Source organism: Typopeltis vanoorti, chromosome 10 (genome assembly GCF_054136105.1).
Source record: "Typopeltis vanoorti isolate ZY-2024b chromosome 10, IOZ_Tvanoo_1.0, whole genome shotgun sequence".
In the NCBI taxonomy this organism is placed as follows: domain Eukaryota; kingdom Metazoa; phylum Arthropoda; class Arachnida; order Uropygi; family Thelyphonidae; genus Typopeltis; species Typopeltis vanoorti.
In genome coordinates, this window is record NC_143558.1 from 35,532,419 (window position 1) to 35,545,534 (window position 13,116).

General features: G+C 36.5%; 1 protein-coding gene across 1 annotated transcript in view; it reads left to right on the forward strand.

Annotated features, from left to right (window-relative positions):
* Nucleotides 1-113: 113 nt before the first annotated feature.
* Nucleotides 114-13,116, forward strand: part of puf (ubiquitinyl hydrolase 1 puf) — a 1,013,305-nt gene continuing 1,000,302 nt past the window's right edge. The window contains exon 1 of the mRNA XM_090399560.1: nt 114-325. Coding sequence (XP_090255686.1) covers nt 283-325 — 43 coding nt within the window. The 5' untranslated portion in view covers nt 114-282. The remainder of the gene's footprint in view (nt 326-13,116) is intronic.

Sequence of the window (13,116 nt, forward strand, 5' to 3'; positions counted from 1 at the left end):
GACACAAAGAACGAAATAGTTCAGCTAATCATCGTCCAACACTTCGCTATTCAAACTTTTCTACAGAGGGCGCACCGGTGTAAGTTGAAATATGTTAGAAAGATGGCTGTACATAGTAAGGAAGTGGTTGTTGGATGTAGTTACTTATTATTAAAAAGTAAAATTAATATACCTTACTAAGTGAGAGGCACGGGTAAACTTTATATTTCAACATATAAAATTTTAACGGAGCTTTTAATGCGGCTTTCGGTGTAATGTGATGTGTGAATTTCGAAATTGGAAATGTGTGACATTTGTTCAGACGTCATTGAACTCTTGCAGAAGTGTAAGTTAACGTAAAATTTTGAAAATGTATCGGTTTCAGGATAATTCTTTTTTAGTGTTTTTCTGTATGAATTACTAGCATATTAATTTTATAGTAAACAGACTTACGGAATGTCGTTTATCTTGTGATGCTCATACACTAAGTGGACTGATATGTATATAGTAATTCTACTATATTGTACATAACTTACTGAATATAATATACCGACAAAAATTTTAATTCTCTTTCCCTCCGTTCAAAAAAAAAAAAAAAAAAAAATATATATATATATATATATATGCATATATATATATATATATATATATATATATATATATATTACTACTCTGTGGAATGCACACATCTTATTGTTCCAACCAAGAATAGTTAATGTTAAATAAATTTAAATAATTAAAACTGCAGTATGTTTCCTAATCAGCGTTATTACAAACTGTTGTCATAATATAGCATCACATACAGTGGAATTTTAGCCTTACACCTGAAATGACTGTACTCCTGTATAAAAATACAGTTGTTTTATTAACCACCACTCTGGATTGCTAATATACATTCAAGATCAGAAATACTGATCAACTTCTAAACTCTTTGACTTCATTTTATATATTTAAAAATTACATTTTACATAGGTGTCACCATGAAAACTGTGCAACATCATCAATTTTATGATAAAAAAACGAATATTGGAAAACAAATACTGTGTGTATATTTTGTTGCTGCAGTGCTCCTTACAGTAAAGATTTTGATATTCTTAATACTATGATGTTGATGTCCTTTTTTTTCTTTTTCTGGCATGTGCTGCAATTAGTCTAATCCTAAGTTGAAGAAAAGGGTTCACTGCTGAAGTATGATGAATATTTCTCAGTAAATAGGAAAACATGAATGCTGCCAAAAAACAGCAGCATGTGCACACACACACACACACACACACACACACACACCTTATTATTAACTGGTCATATTTCTGTGATGGGTTGTTTTTAGGTATTTTCTAGCCATGGATAAAGGGCATGATTACATGTTGATATGTCTGAAATTTTGCAAAGGAATTTGACAGGATATGCTTGGAGCTCTGTTATACAAACTAGAGCACATGGGAGATGGATAAGGAGCTGGTGATGTGAATAAGAGGCTTGCTGTGTGGTTGGTCACAAATATATTATAGCATCATTACCATAATATGTGATAATTGAGATCCATATCTTCCATCACTCCCAGATCTCTCATGTCCTCTGCTTCTTTCAGAATTTCCTCACCAAATGCATACTTTGCATCTCATTTTTGCCTACAAATTTCAGAACCTAATACTTTGCAACTTTGATCTGATAGTTCCACTTGCTTGCACATACATCTGTTCAAATCATGCAAGGCACATCATCTGCTTCGTTCCTCATTGTTCTTTTCAATTTTGCATGATTTTGCAAACTGTTGCATATCTCCATTCAAACCTATCCCAGTGTCATTAGCATACAAGTTAAACAACAGGGGCACAGTACTGGTGATTTTCCTTTTTTGCGATACTGCATCCTCATACACAACTTACTGATACCAATCTGACAGCAATCACTATCCAGCTCACTAATTTAGTATGTAATTCCATCTATTCCAATTTAGTTATCAATTTGTTGTGTAGCTGTCTCAAAAGCCTTTGAAAAATCAAATATGTTTTTTTTTTTTTATTTTTATTATTTTTATTTTATTTTATTTTATTTTTATTTTTATATATATATATTTATCTCACACATGAGAGGCATAAGAACCTATAGTGCACAGTACCATCTTAATAGTATTGTAGGCCCCTGGGCAAAGCATGCACTGGAGCCCCCACCCACCCACCTACCGGAATAAAAATGTAAACAGTCAATGAAATTAAGCCTATAGATTTATTAGTACTTTTAACAAAATCAATGTTTAAACAAAAAAAACAAGTAAAGTGAGAATTAATCAATACAAACTTTTGCAAAATTTCTTTGCAGAGAATTGATTTATAATTGGCTTAAAGTCAGTAGTCTTCAGGATGTCATTTTCCATGCGCATGAGTGAAAGCCAGTTCAAAAGCTGCTGTCCTATTGTGTTGTGAAGCTGATTCTTTGTAAGTTTCAATCTTGAAAATGAATATTTTCCTATATTGTTGGTCACCATCATTCCCATGAACACTCTGAGTGCAATTTCAACATTGGGAAACATAGATTTCAAGTTCTCTGAAATTATTTTTCTATACAACTCAGGGAGAGTCTTACAATTTTCATCAAGAACTATGTAGTATTTGAGATGCTTGCATTAATTTAAACGGTCTCCATAATCAAGGTCTTTGTGATACACATTTGCCAGATGTTCACACTTTTTGTTTAGCTCATCAGAACCAGTTGTTTTCAATTGATTGAAGAAGGAAAACAGATTTCCAATCCATGAATAAGCTTCATTTATTTGGAGTCTCTGAAAATGTATCTTCTGAAGATACATTTTCGGAGACTCAAGAAGATTCATGGTAATAAGTATGTCCACATCTTTTGACTGCAGGACCGTACTTGTTTTGTTCACTCTTTCGAGAATGTCCTTCCAAAGAATTGTCAGAAATATCTTTCCACATTCTCCATTTTTTTGCTCAATCCTTTTGCCTCTCGCCTTGCGTTTATGTCCTGGTCAGTGTCAACTGATACAGAATCCAGTGCATGTTTAATTTTCTCAAACCTCCATGGAGCATGGACAGCATCAAAATGTGATGACCATCTGGTGTCAGACAGATGCTTGACCTCAACATGATCTTTTCCTAATGATGATGCCAGAACATTCCATCGATATGTAGAAGCCAAGAAAAAAGGAATACAGACGCTGAACAAAGTCAAAGAATTTTGCAATCTGTAGACAACACTCTGCCACTTTTACTCCTACCAAGTTCAGGCTGTGTCCAGCACAAGGGACATAGATAGTGAACTCATTCAGTTGATGGATCCGTGCTTGCAATGGAGTTATAACGTCCAGATATATTTGAGGCATTGTCATACGACTGACCACGGCAGTTTGATAGCGGAATTTTGTTCTCATTCAGGAAATCCACAACAGTGTCTGCTAGATTCTTTGCTCCATGAGAAAAGATGGGGATGAACTTGATGAAATGCTACCCAGGCTCTCATCCTCAAATGTACCAGACGGTAAATGTCAGTTGATCAATGTGTGAGATGGCTGGAGTGGAATCCACACTTATTGAATAATACGTTAACTCTTTCATTTCTTCCAGAATTGCATAAAGAACATGTTTTCCCATTAATTGAATAAATTCCTCACAAATGTTTGCCGATAGATGATGGATTCCCCTTTCCAGCATTTCCATATTTTCCATAAAAGGGTCAAATTCACTCAACAGCTCTAGAATACCTAAAAAGTTTCCATTTTTTGTCAACTCAATAGTTTGATTTTCTCCACGAAATGCCAAACCTCTGGAAGCAAATAAGCAGATGACAGAAACCACACGTGTCAATACTTTATGCCAGTACTCCTGCTCTGAGTGATGTTGTTTGATTAATAAAGAATCTATGCATCCAATTCTTTATGCCGAATCGAATATGTCGTCATGCACTTGCGATGTTCTTCTCCATTTTCATGTTCTACAATAAGATTGCTGTGTTTCCAGTCATTGAATCCTGATGTAGCAAAAGGAGATTCTTTTTTGGACAATAGGCAACATGCAAAGCAATACAAAGGACCTTAGGATGGTGAATAGAGTAGCCATTCGCGTTTTACACACTCACCATTCCGCAGTTCACGTTTGAACACTTTCTTTGATAAATGCCTTGCCTGAGTTCTCTCTCCTCCAGTCCCCATCATATACTCAATGAGTTTAAAAGGTTGCAATTATGATTCTGACATGATGTTGTCCCACTACGAATCCAGTATCCAGTAATCCACTGTATTAGTATTCTTAATGCCCCCCATAGCCCAGATCTGTGACGTGAATTGCACACACACCTTTGCTGTTACAGATTTGTGTATTTCCTCTTGTGGAATGTCCCGAGCAGCAGGAACAGGTAATGGTATGTCTGGAACTGGATGTAGGTGGTGATGCTATATTTAGAGGAGCAGTACTTGAAGAGCTGGAGATTGTACTTGTTGAGAAACACATTATGGGGAAGTCTGTTCCAGAGAGGAGACGCTGGTTCAGTGCATTTACAGTTATACTTAAAAGTAGCTGATATTGCATCTGGATTGAACCAAGATGTTAACTTTGGCAGTTTGCACATTTTCTCTTTCTCCTCTGCAGCTCTTTTCCTCTTCTGTGCTCCACTCATAAAAGTATGCTTCATTTCTGCTCAAAGGATTATCCACCTGGAAAAAAAAATATTTAAAAAAATTTTATTTATAGTATAGTATGAAAAATATTTAGTTATTGATGTATTGTGTTCCATCTCCATTCTCTTTCTTAGCTCAGTGTTCCAGCGAGAAGTCGAGTAATTTATACACTGCCAAGAGATCTCTCATGAACAATATGGTAGCATGGGTCCCCATGCTAGGCCCAGTGTGCCCATGCCTTAAGACAGCCCTAATAGTGCATCAGTGTTGTGTGTGGAAGTAAAGGTAAGGATTGAGAAGGAAAAAATCGACATTTTTCTTGAAGAGCTGGAGGTTGTACTTGTTGAGAAACACATTATGGGGAAGTCTGTTCCAGAGAGGAGAAGCCGGTTCAGTGCGTTTACAGTTATACTTAAAAGGGACATTGAGAAGCTGCTGCTGCTCTTGTTTTAACAGTCAAAACAAAGTGGAGGAATGATGGTTGCTAGTTCATTGGAGCAGTGACCATGGAGATACCTGTATAGGAGAGACAGCTGAAACAGTAAGTCTATGAAGGGAGGGCCATCTAAGAGCTGAATTGCTGTTCTCTGGATAGCATCACGAATTTTTTAAGGTAGTTTTAGGTGCAATATTTCAAATGTGTGAACAATATTCTATGGATTGGCAGATTTAAGATTTTTATAGGAATAGTAGCTGAGTGGGTGTAAAATAGCACATCTTGAGTGGAAAAGAATGCCTAGTTTTTTCAGAAGCCGTGGATGCTATAGATGTGATATGTTTATGCTAGAGGTAAATGTCAGTCCATGGAGAGAGAGAGAGAGATCTGGTCTTATCTGGTGATTTGTGTTATTGAGGATTAGAGAAGGTGAGCTGATATCTCTTTTACTTGGGAAAAGGCAGGACTGCATTTTGTTGGCATTGAAGGTGGACATGTTATCTTTGCTCTACTGAAGGATGATATGGCGATCAGTGTTTAAGGCATGTCTTGAGATGTTGAAGCCTGGGATGTCTGAGAACTACATGGTTTGTTGAAATTTTGTTTGAGAATAGATCATTAATGTATAGGAGAAAGAGGATAAATGATAGAATGGAGCCCTTAGTCACTTCCACATTGGTGGTAAAGCTTGAGGAGAAGGTGTTGGCCACCAAAGCATGCAGGGAACAACAAGCGAGAAAGCTAGCTATCCATTTATAGAGAGTGATGGGTAGTCTGAATGAAGGCAATTTTTCAAGCAGGTCTTAATACCAGACACGGTCAGAAGCCCTGAAAACAACAACGGCCACAGCAGATGTTTCTCCTAACCTTTCCATGTTGTGTTCATTGGCAGATGACGTAGGCTAAGAGATCAGCTATGAATCTCTATTGGTGGAATCCATATTGTTGATTAACTGGTGGGTCACTATCTAGCAGAGAAGTTGACTGATGATAACTTTCTCCATTATTTTGTAAAGAATTGAGGTGATGGTGATTGGTTACTAGACTGTTATGTCTTTTTTTTTTGTTTTGGAATAGGTTGGATATAGGCTTGTTTTCACGTGTTAGGATTAGTGCCAGATATGAACACTGTGTGTGTGTTGGGGGGGGGGGGCGAGGATATGATTAAAACATAAGTTGGTAAGAGGTTATCTCCAGATTAATAGGGATGAGGTTTTTTTTTCATAAAATGCAAGAGTCATGGAAAGAACAAGGAGCCATCCCTAGAAGCTGTATAAAGAAGAAGGTGAGAAGTAGTGGGTGGCAGGAATGCATTGCTTGAAAGTGTGGTGAGTATGGAGGCAGTGAATGTATTTAAGACATTGCATGTTTTACAATGCTTTAAGACAGTCCTGATAGCGCATCAGTGCTGTGTGTGATAGTAAAGGTAAGGATTGAGAAGGAAGAAATCTTGACATTTTTCTTGATGAGCTGGAGGTTGTACTTGTTGAGAAACACATTATGGGGGGAGTCTGTTCCAGAGAGGAGAAGCAGGTTCAGTATGTTTACAGTTATACTTAAAAGGGACATTGAGTTGTTGACTGATAACTTTTTCCATTATTTTATAAAGAATTGAGGTGATGGTGATTGGTTAGTAGGCTTTTATCTCTCTCTTTTTTTTTTTTTTTTTTTGGAACAGGTTGGATATAGGCTTGCTTTCACGTGTTAGGATTAATGCCAGATATGAACACTGGTGGGGGGGGGGGATATGATTGAAACATAAGTTGGTAAGAGGTTATCTTCAGATTAATAGGGATGAGTTTTTTTTTTTTTCCATAAAATGCAAGAGTCATGGAAAGAACAAGGCACCATCCCTTGAAGCTGTATAAAGAAAAAGGTGAGAAGTAGTGGGCGGCAGGGATGCATTGCATGAAAGTATGGTGAGTATAGAGGCAGTGAATGTATTTAAGATGTATGATAAACTGTGGGACATCTCAAAGTAAGTTTTATTCCATGGAGGTCTGATGATAATCATAACAATAGCTAACAATAAACAAAGTTTGTGCCTGAAGAAGGCACAAACTTCGTTTATTGTTAGCTATAAACTTTGTTTGTTTACACTTTAATAAAGGATTAAAAAAGGAATATAATTTCTTGTTATCTTTAATTTATAGTATAACCAAGTGGAAAAACTTCCAACAGTCATGAAAGGGTTTATGTGGAACTTCAAAGCTGGCGATTATGACAGACTTAGAAAGCAACTTGGAGCAGTGCCATGGCATATGAAACTACAAACTACATGGAATGAATTTAATTAGTACATGGGATGCGGAGAATAATAATTTTTTTTATTTTTAATTTTTTTTTTTTGAGAGGCAGCATCAGACTAAAAATGTCATGAGTCCTCAGACATGAAGAGATTGAGCAATGCAATACATTCAGTTGTTTGCTGATCATGCGAAACTAGGGAGGGCAATAGTTATAAAGGTGATAACTATTACAGGATGATCTTACAGGATGAATTTAAATAGGTCATCTTGTAAGGCAGTGTGAGCAAAGGACAATGGTAGGCAATTCAATGTTGTAAAATTTAAGGTTAATGCACTTTGGGATGAAAAGATTACATACTTCATATCATATTGATGGTACTAGTTTACAGGAAATTGATGAGGCTAGGGATCAGGGGTGATGGTGGATAGAGATATGAAATTCAGAGGACATTTTTCAGGAGTTGGCAAAATAACTCAGAGGATTACTTGGATGCTTAAGAGCATATTGACTAGCAGAGATAGGGAGGTTATTACCCTTCTTTATAAGGCTAGTTATGATTCAGCCACATGTTGCATGGATTTGGTTATTCCTGCCTTTCTTGGGTATCAGGACGTGAAGAGGCTTCAGAGATGAGTGATCAAGTTGGTGACAGGTCTGTGGAATGTTCCCTATGATAGATTGAGGGTGTGTGGATTTCAGAGTTTAGCTGACAGACAGAGGAGAGGGATATGATAGAAACTTATAAGTTACTAAAGGGATTCTATAATCTTGACACAAAAGAAATTTTTCAATATGTGGGGAGTAAGGGAAACACAAGGGGTCACACTTGGAAGTTGTATGGTTAGTAAGGGTGTGCAGACTAGGTTTGTTACTTGGAGAGTGGTAAATTAGTGGAATGGATTGCCAGAGGTGGTTGTGAGTGCCCTAGCATTGAATAGGTTTAAGGAGATGTGTGATAGGTATTGTGTTAATGGATATTGTGAATCTCCTGTGATGAATCTTTTGACTCCATAGTGTATCCATATAAATAATAATAATAAAAAATCAAAAATTTAGAATAATATTTGCAAATGAAAAAATGATTCTGAAAAGCATTTTTCAAAATACTGAAAGTTGGCATGTTTCCAACCAGTTTGAAATATGATAAAACTGGTTGGAAACATGCCAACTAGTTTGATCATCATCCTACACCATTAAAAGTTTTTATATTTTAGCAAGAAGATTGTCACTTTTATGGATAACTGTAGCATAAACTAGTGTGGCACTTTTCACTTCACTAAGGACTTTATCTTTGTTTGTGACTACTGTTGTTACAGTGAGTTTAGCCTGTAGCCTATCACAGTGTTTGATACATCATCATTAAATTCATTAATTTTAACCTTAGTATGTAATGTAATCGATTTAGGCATCTTCTTTTCATTGGAAGCTCCAGCACTCCCACTTTGAATTTTATCTGCCATTATTAATAACATTGAGATAAAATAATAGTTCTAAACAGTTTATCATTCACAGTGCAAAACAGATATGCAGCAAGCGACGATATTGTAAACAAACTTTTAGTCTTCAAAAACTGTGCATTGGTTGATTTATGGAAGTAGTGTCACTAAAAGTGTCATATGAGTGAATGCAGTGTTGTATAAATGGGTATTGGTCACAATTGAAGAACACCATATGAGCGGATCATCATAAAGTGAAGTATCGTAATGCAGGGCATTATTGTAGTTCAGCTATCAGTAGGTGAGGCCTCTTATTCCTTTATAGGGCCTTTTAATCCTGTGTAGCTTTTGGAGATTGAGTGGGCAGTTCAATCTCCACCAGTAGCCAATTGGAAATAGTTGACCCAAGACTAATTTATAATTTACTAATTATAAATAGCAACCAGTGAAGAGACTGGTAAACCAGGGCTGCCATCTCTTGGTTCCTAACCCTAACAGGGTGAAAAACAAACCTGAGTTTTTGGGAGAAAAGCACGCTTGCCCGTGCCAGAGGACTAACTCGAGAACTGGTCAAAGAAAGGCTTAGAAAAAGTTCTTTTAGTCAGTGACTAGACTTTAACTTAAATCTATCTCAGGATGACCTAGCGAGAGGATGCAAATGTCACCTCCACAGAGCTACACTGACCTCTTACCATAGTTCAAAATTAATTTATTTTGATAATTAATTTTAATTAAATTTTAATTTTAATTAAATAATTAATTTTAGTTTTATTGTAATTTCATTTTATTGTTTTGATTCAGATCTGTTAAAGGAATAACATTTCATTATTCTAGCTTCACATTGTGCATGTGTGCACTGATGATGGTCTGTTAATTTTGGGCCGAAATATTTACAATAATAAAATTATTATTATTCTTGAGGATTCATGTTTCTAATTATCGTAACATTAGAAGAATCTTGAACAGTTGGATGCCTGTTCTTTTTCATCTCTGCTTTAAATTATATTCAGCTGACATCCACCCTCTGTCAGTGGAATCAAGCCTATATACAGGGTGATCAAAGCTAGAGCATCCCTATTTAAGGTCTTGTGGAGCACCAACCAATTATTCAAAGGCTGCAAAACTTTGCAGGAATACATTGTACCTCATGCAGAAGTAACATCTGAGAGAAAAAAAGGTAGTTCCAAAATTCACCACCAGGAGTGCTATATTATGTACCAAATGTAGATGTAGTAATTTTTCTGTGTGTGTGTGTGTGTGTAAGAAAGAGAAAAGCGACACACTCATAAATAACACGTATTCACTTTCATTATGCATTCTCAGGCTGTACTGTTCAGTATGCTTTCCTTCCCAGTACTCCACAAACTGCATCCTTTGCACAGTGTGTTCACTGGCAAAACTCAGCTGGCCAGGACTAATGGCATGAACATGCTGTTTTTATGCATTATGCTGTCTTGCAGGCACTGAAAGACAGCATAACGCAGCATGTTGCGTTATAACACCTGTCTTTGAGAAATCCTCAGAGCCAGAAGTCACAGGAGGTCAGATCAGGTGAATGAGGTAGCCATGCCGTAGGAAACACACTGATCACTTTGGCTTCTGTGAAGTGTTCTCGAAGAACCTTCTGTATGAATCAACTGATGTGTGGAGGTACCCCATCCTTCATGAAAATGGCTGAATCCATGCACAGGTGCTGCTGTAGCTGTGGCGCAACAAAATTGTTTATCATATTGCAGTACCTCTCGGCAGGTCACCTGACTGGCAAATGTCCTCAAAGAAGAATGATCAAATGATAAATGAAATGAGATGAATGAAACTAAACCCACACCAGACAGTGACTTGGGGTGAATGCAAAGGAATTTGTTGGATTGCATACAGGTTTTGCATAGCCCATACCTGGCAAGTGTGGGTATTCGCAGCTCTGTTCAGGTAAAGTGTTCCTAATCTCCTCACAAAATCGTCATCCATGAAGCATTCAACTCCACTTGAGCAAGGACTTTCAAAATCCTGTGGGTATAACTCATGTCAGGATTATCTTGAATGGGTAGAAATGCAGAATCTTCCATATAATTTTCAAGATAGTCATGTAAGGTACATCCATGTGTCTTGATGTAGAATATGCACTGCAGGAATCAATGCTGTTATTCATGGCTGCCTCCACAATGGCAGTAGCAGCTTCATTCACTTGTGGTGAACTGATTGGTTTGCAGCCTCTTCCAGGTCTAACGCCCAACGATCCCATTTCTTTAAAATGACTAATCATTTGTTGCAGAACACATAGAGATAGTAGACCTCATCGACATTTGTTCAGGCGACGAAATTCACGGAGTGCAACAACAGCTTTGCAGTTGCTGAGGTAGTGCAGCTTCACGAGCAAAGCACATTGGGGTAAGGTTAATGCCACCACTGTGGATAGTATTAACAACCAGACTGAAGGAAAAAAATCCTGGGTCCATTGTCCATCTTTTTAAACCCTCTTGTCACTTGCCGAGTTATTTAATATACAAATTCCATGCATTTGGTGTTTACTCCCTGGTGGTTAATTTTGGAACTACTTTTTTTTCCCTCTCAGATATTGCTTCTGCATGACACGCAACGTATCATGCAGATGCTACTTCTGTGTATCGCACAGTATCATGCAGATATTGCTTCTGCATGACACGCAAAGTGACCTTTAGATCACTGGATGCCACTCCACAAGCATTAAACAGGGATACTTTAATTTTGATCACTCTGTACATCAAATTCCAAAAAGAAAAAGTGGTGTCTACCACCAAACTGTTGACCTATTAATCTTATCTCAGTGTTGTTAAAGGTAATGGAGAGGTCATAAAATTCAACTTCTTTGACACCTGTACAACTGTTAAGTAATCAGTGACTATACATGCACGTTACATTGTGTCATAAGTGTCAGGATACCACAAGTGTGGGGTTGGTGTGTGTGTGTGTGTGTGTGTGTGTGTATATATATATATGTTAAAGATACCAAGAAATTTTATAAACTTGGTTTTAATCCCTTTTTTCCCAAGTAAGCAAACAACCAAGCAAGCCAAGTTTCTGCCTGAAGTATTTTCAGGTCTGAGGCAAACTTGCTTTCTGAGCCTTTTCACTGACACTGAATTTATTCATAAAAACTGCACTCTGTTTCTTTTGAGATTGCAGTAGCATTTTAAAATAATCAGCACTTTTATTTTCCATATCATTGTGATTTTTCGTGAAATGTCTTTTCAATTTTGCTGGAGCCATTGCTGTATTCGAAAGTTGTTTGCCACAGAGGAGACACAGTGGAAGAGGACAATCTGGATCACCAGTCAATGTAAAGCCCATTGATAAGTAATTTTCATTGTAAAGATGAACCTTTTTTGTATTCGTTTTTGTATTTGTGTTTTGAAATTCGGTATGAGATTCTAATTCATCACTGGCCTCTTCAGAATTGTCTGGATTTTTTCTCTTCAAAAATTTCCACATTTTAATGGTTAGAAATTTCTATAAAATAAAAAATGTAAAAAAGATGATAAATCAAAATTAGACTAATAAAACTTAAGCACAAAACATAAATAAAGGAAAACAAAAGAAATACATGGGAAAATGGGGAGAGAGAGAGAAAACGGAATAACTCCAGTATATGGTGATCATTGTTTACATCGTGCAAAGCACTTATGTAACCTTATTCACCATTCAGAACAAACTATCGATATATCGAATTGAAAGTGTGAATATATTTTCACGTAGGTTAGCTAACAGTGGTTGCTGCGTAACTCAAATGAAATTGTTCTTGAAACAATAAAAATACTTAATACATGCTACACTATCATTAAAGGTATTAGTTTTTTTAAAAAAATTGGTTAAATTAAAGGGCTAAGAAAATTAGTTTATAAAACAGATTCAGTTATGTTAGTAATATAATATTTAGTAAATTAATAAAAATATAATAGAAAAAGTATAATATTGCTCAAACTATCGACTGCAATCTGAAATGAAGGAGTAACCTTCCCAAAAATTACAATCACCGTAAAGTGGAGTTTAGCCAAGAAAACATCAAACTTTTCATATTAATGAGTGAATATGTACCTACATGCTAAAAAACACATAGGATTGATAAGAGACCGGCTGTGTTTCTTGCTTGCACTGACTCATAAGCGACACTAGCTAGTGCTAGAACTAGCTCCAGTTGCTGTATGATAAGAGGATCATAGACAGCATCGCCTCGCATCCTAGTGGGAGTTAATATAACTAACGTGTACTCAAATTTATTCCTTTCAGAGAACATTTATTAATTTCTTCCACTGTTTAAGTTCATTTATTTGTCACTGCTATTCATTATTATTTCTTGCGGAACCCCTAGCAATGTCTCGCAGAACCCAAGTTGAGAAACGCTGGGTTAG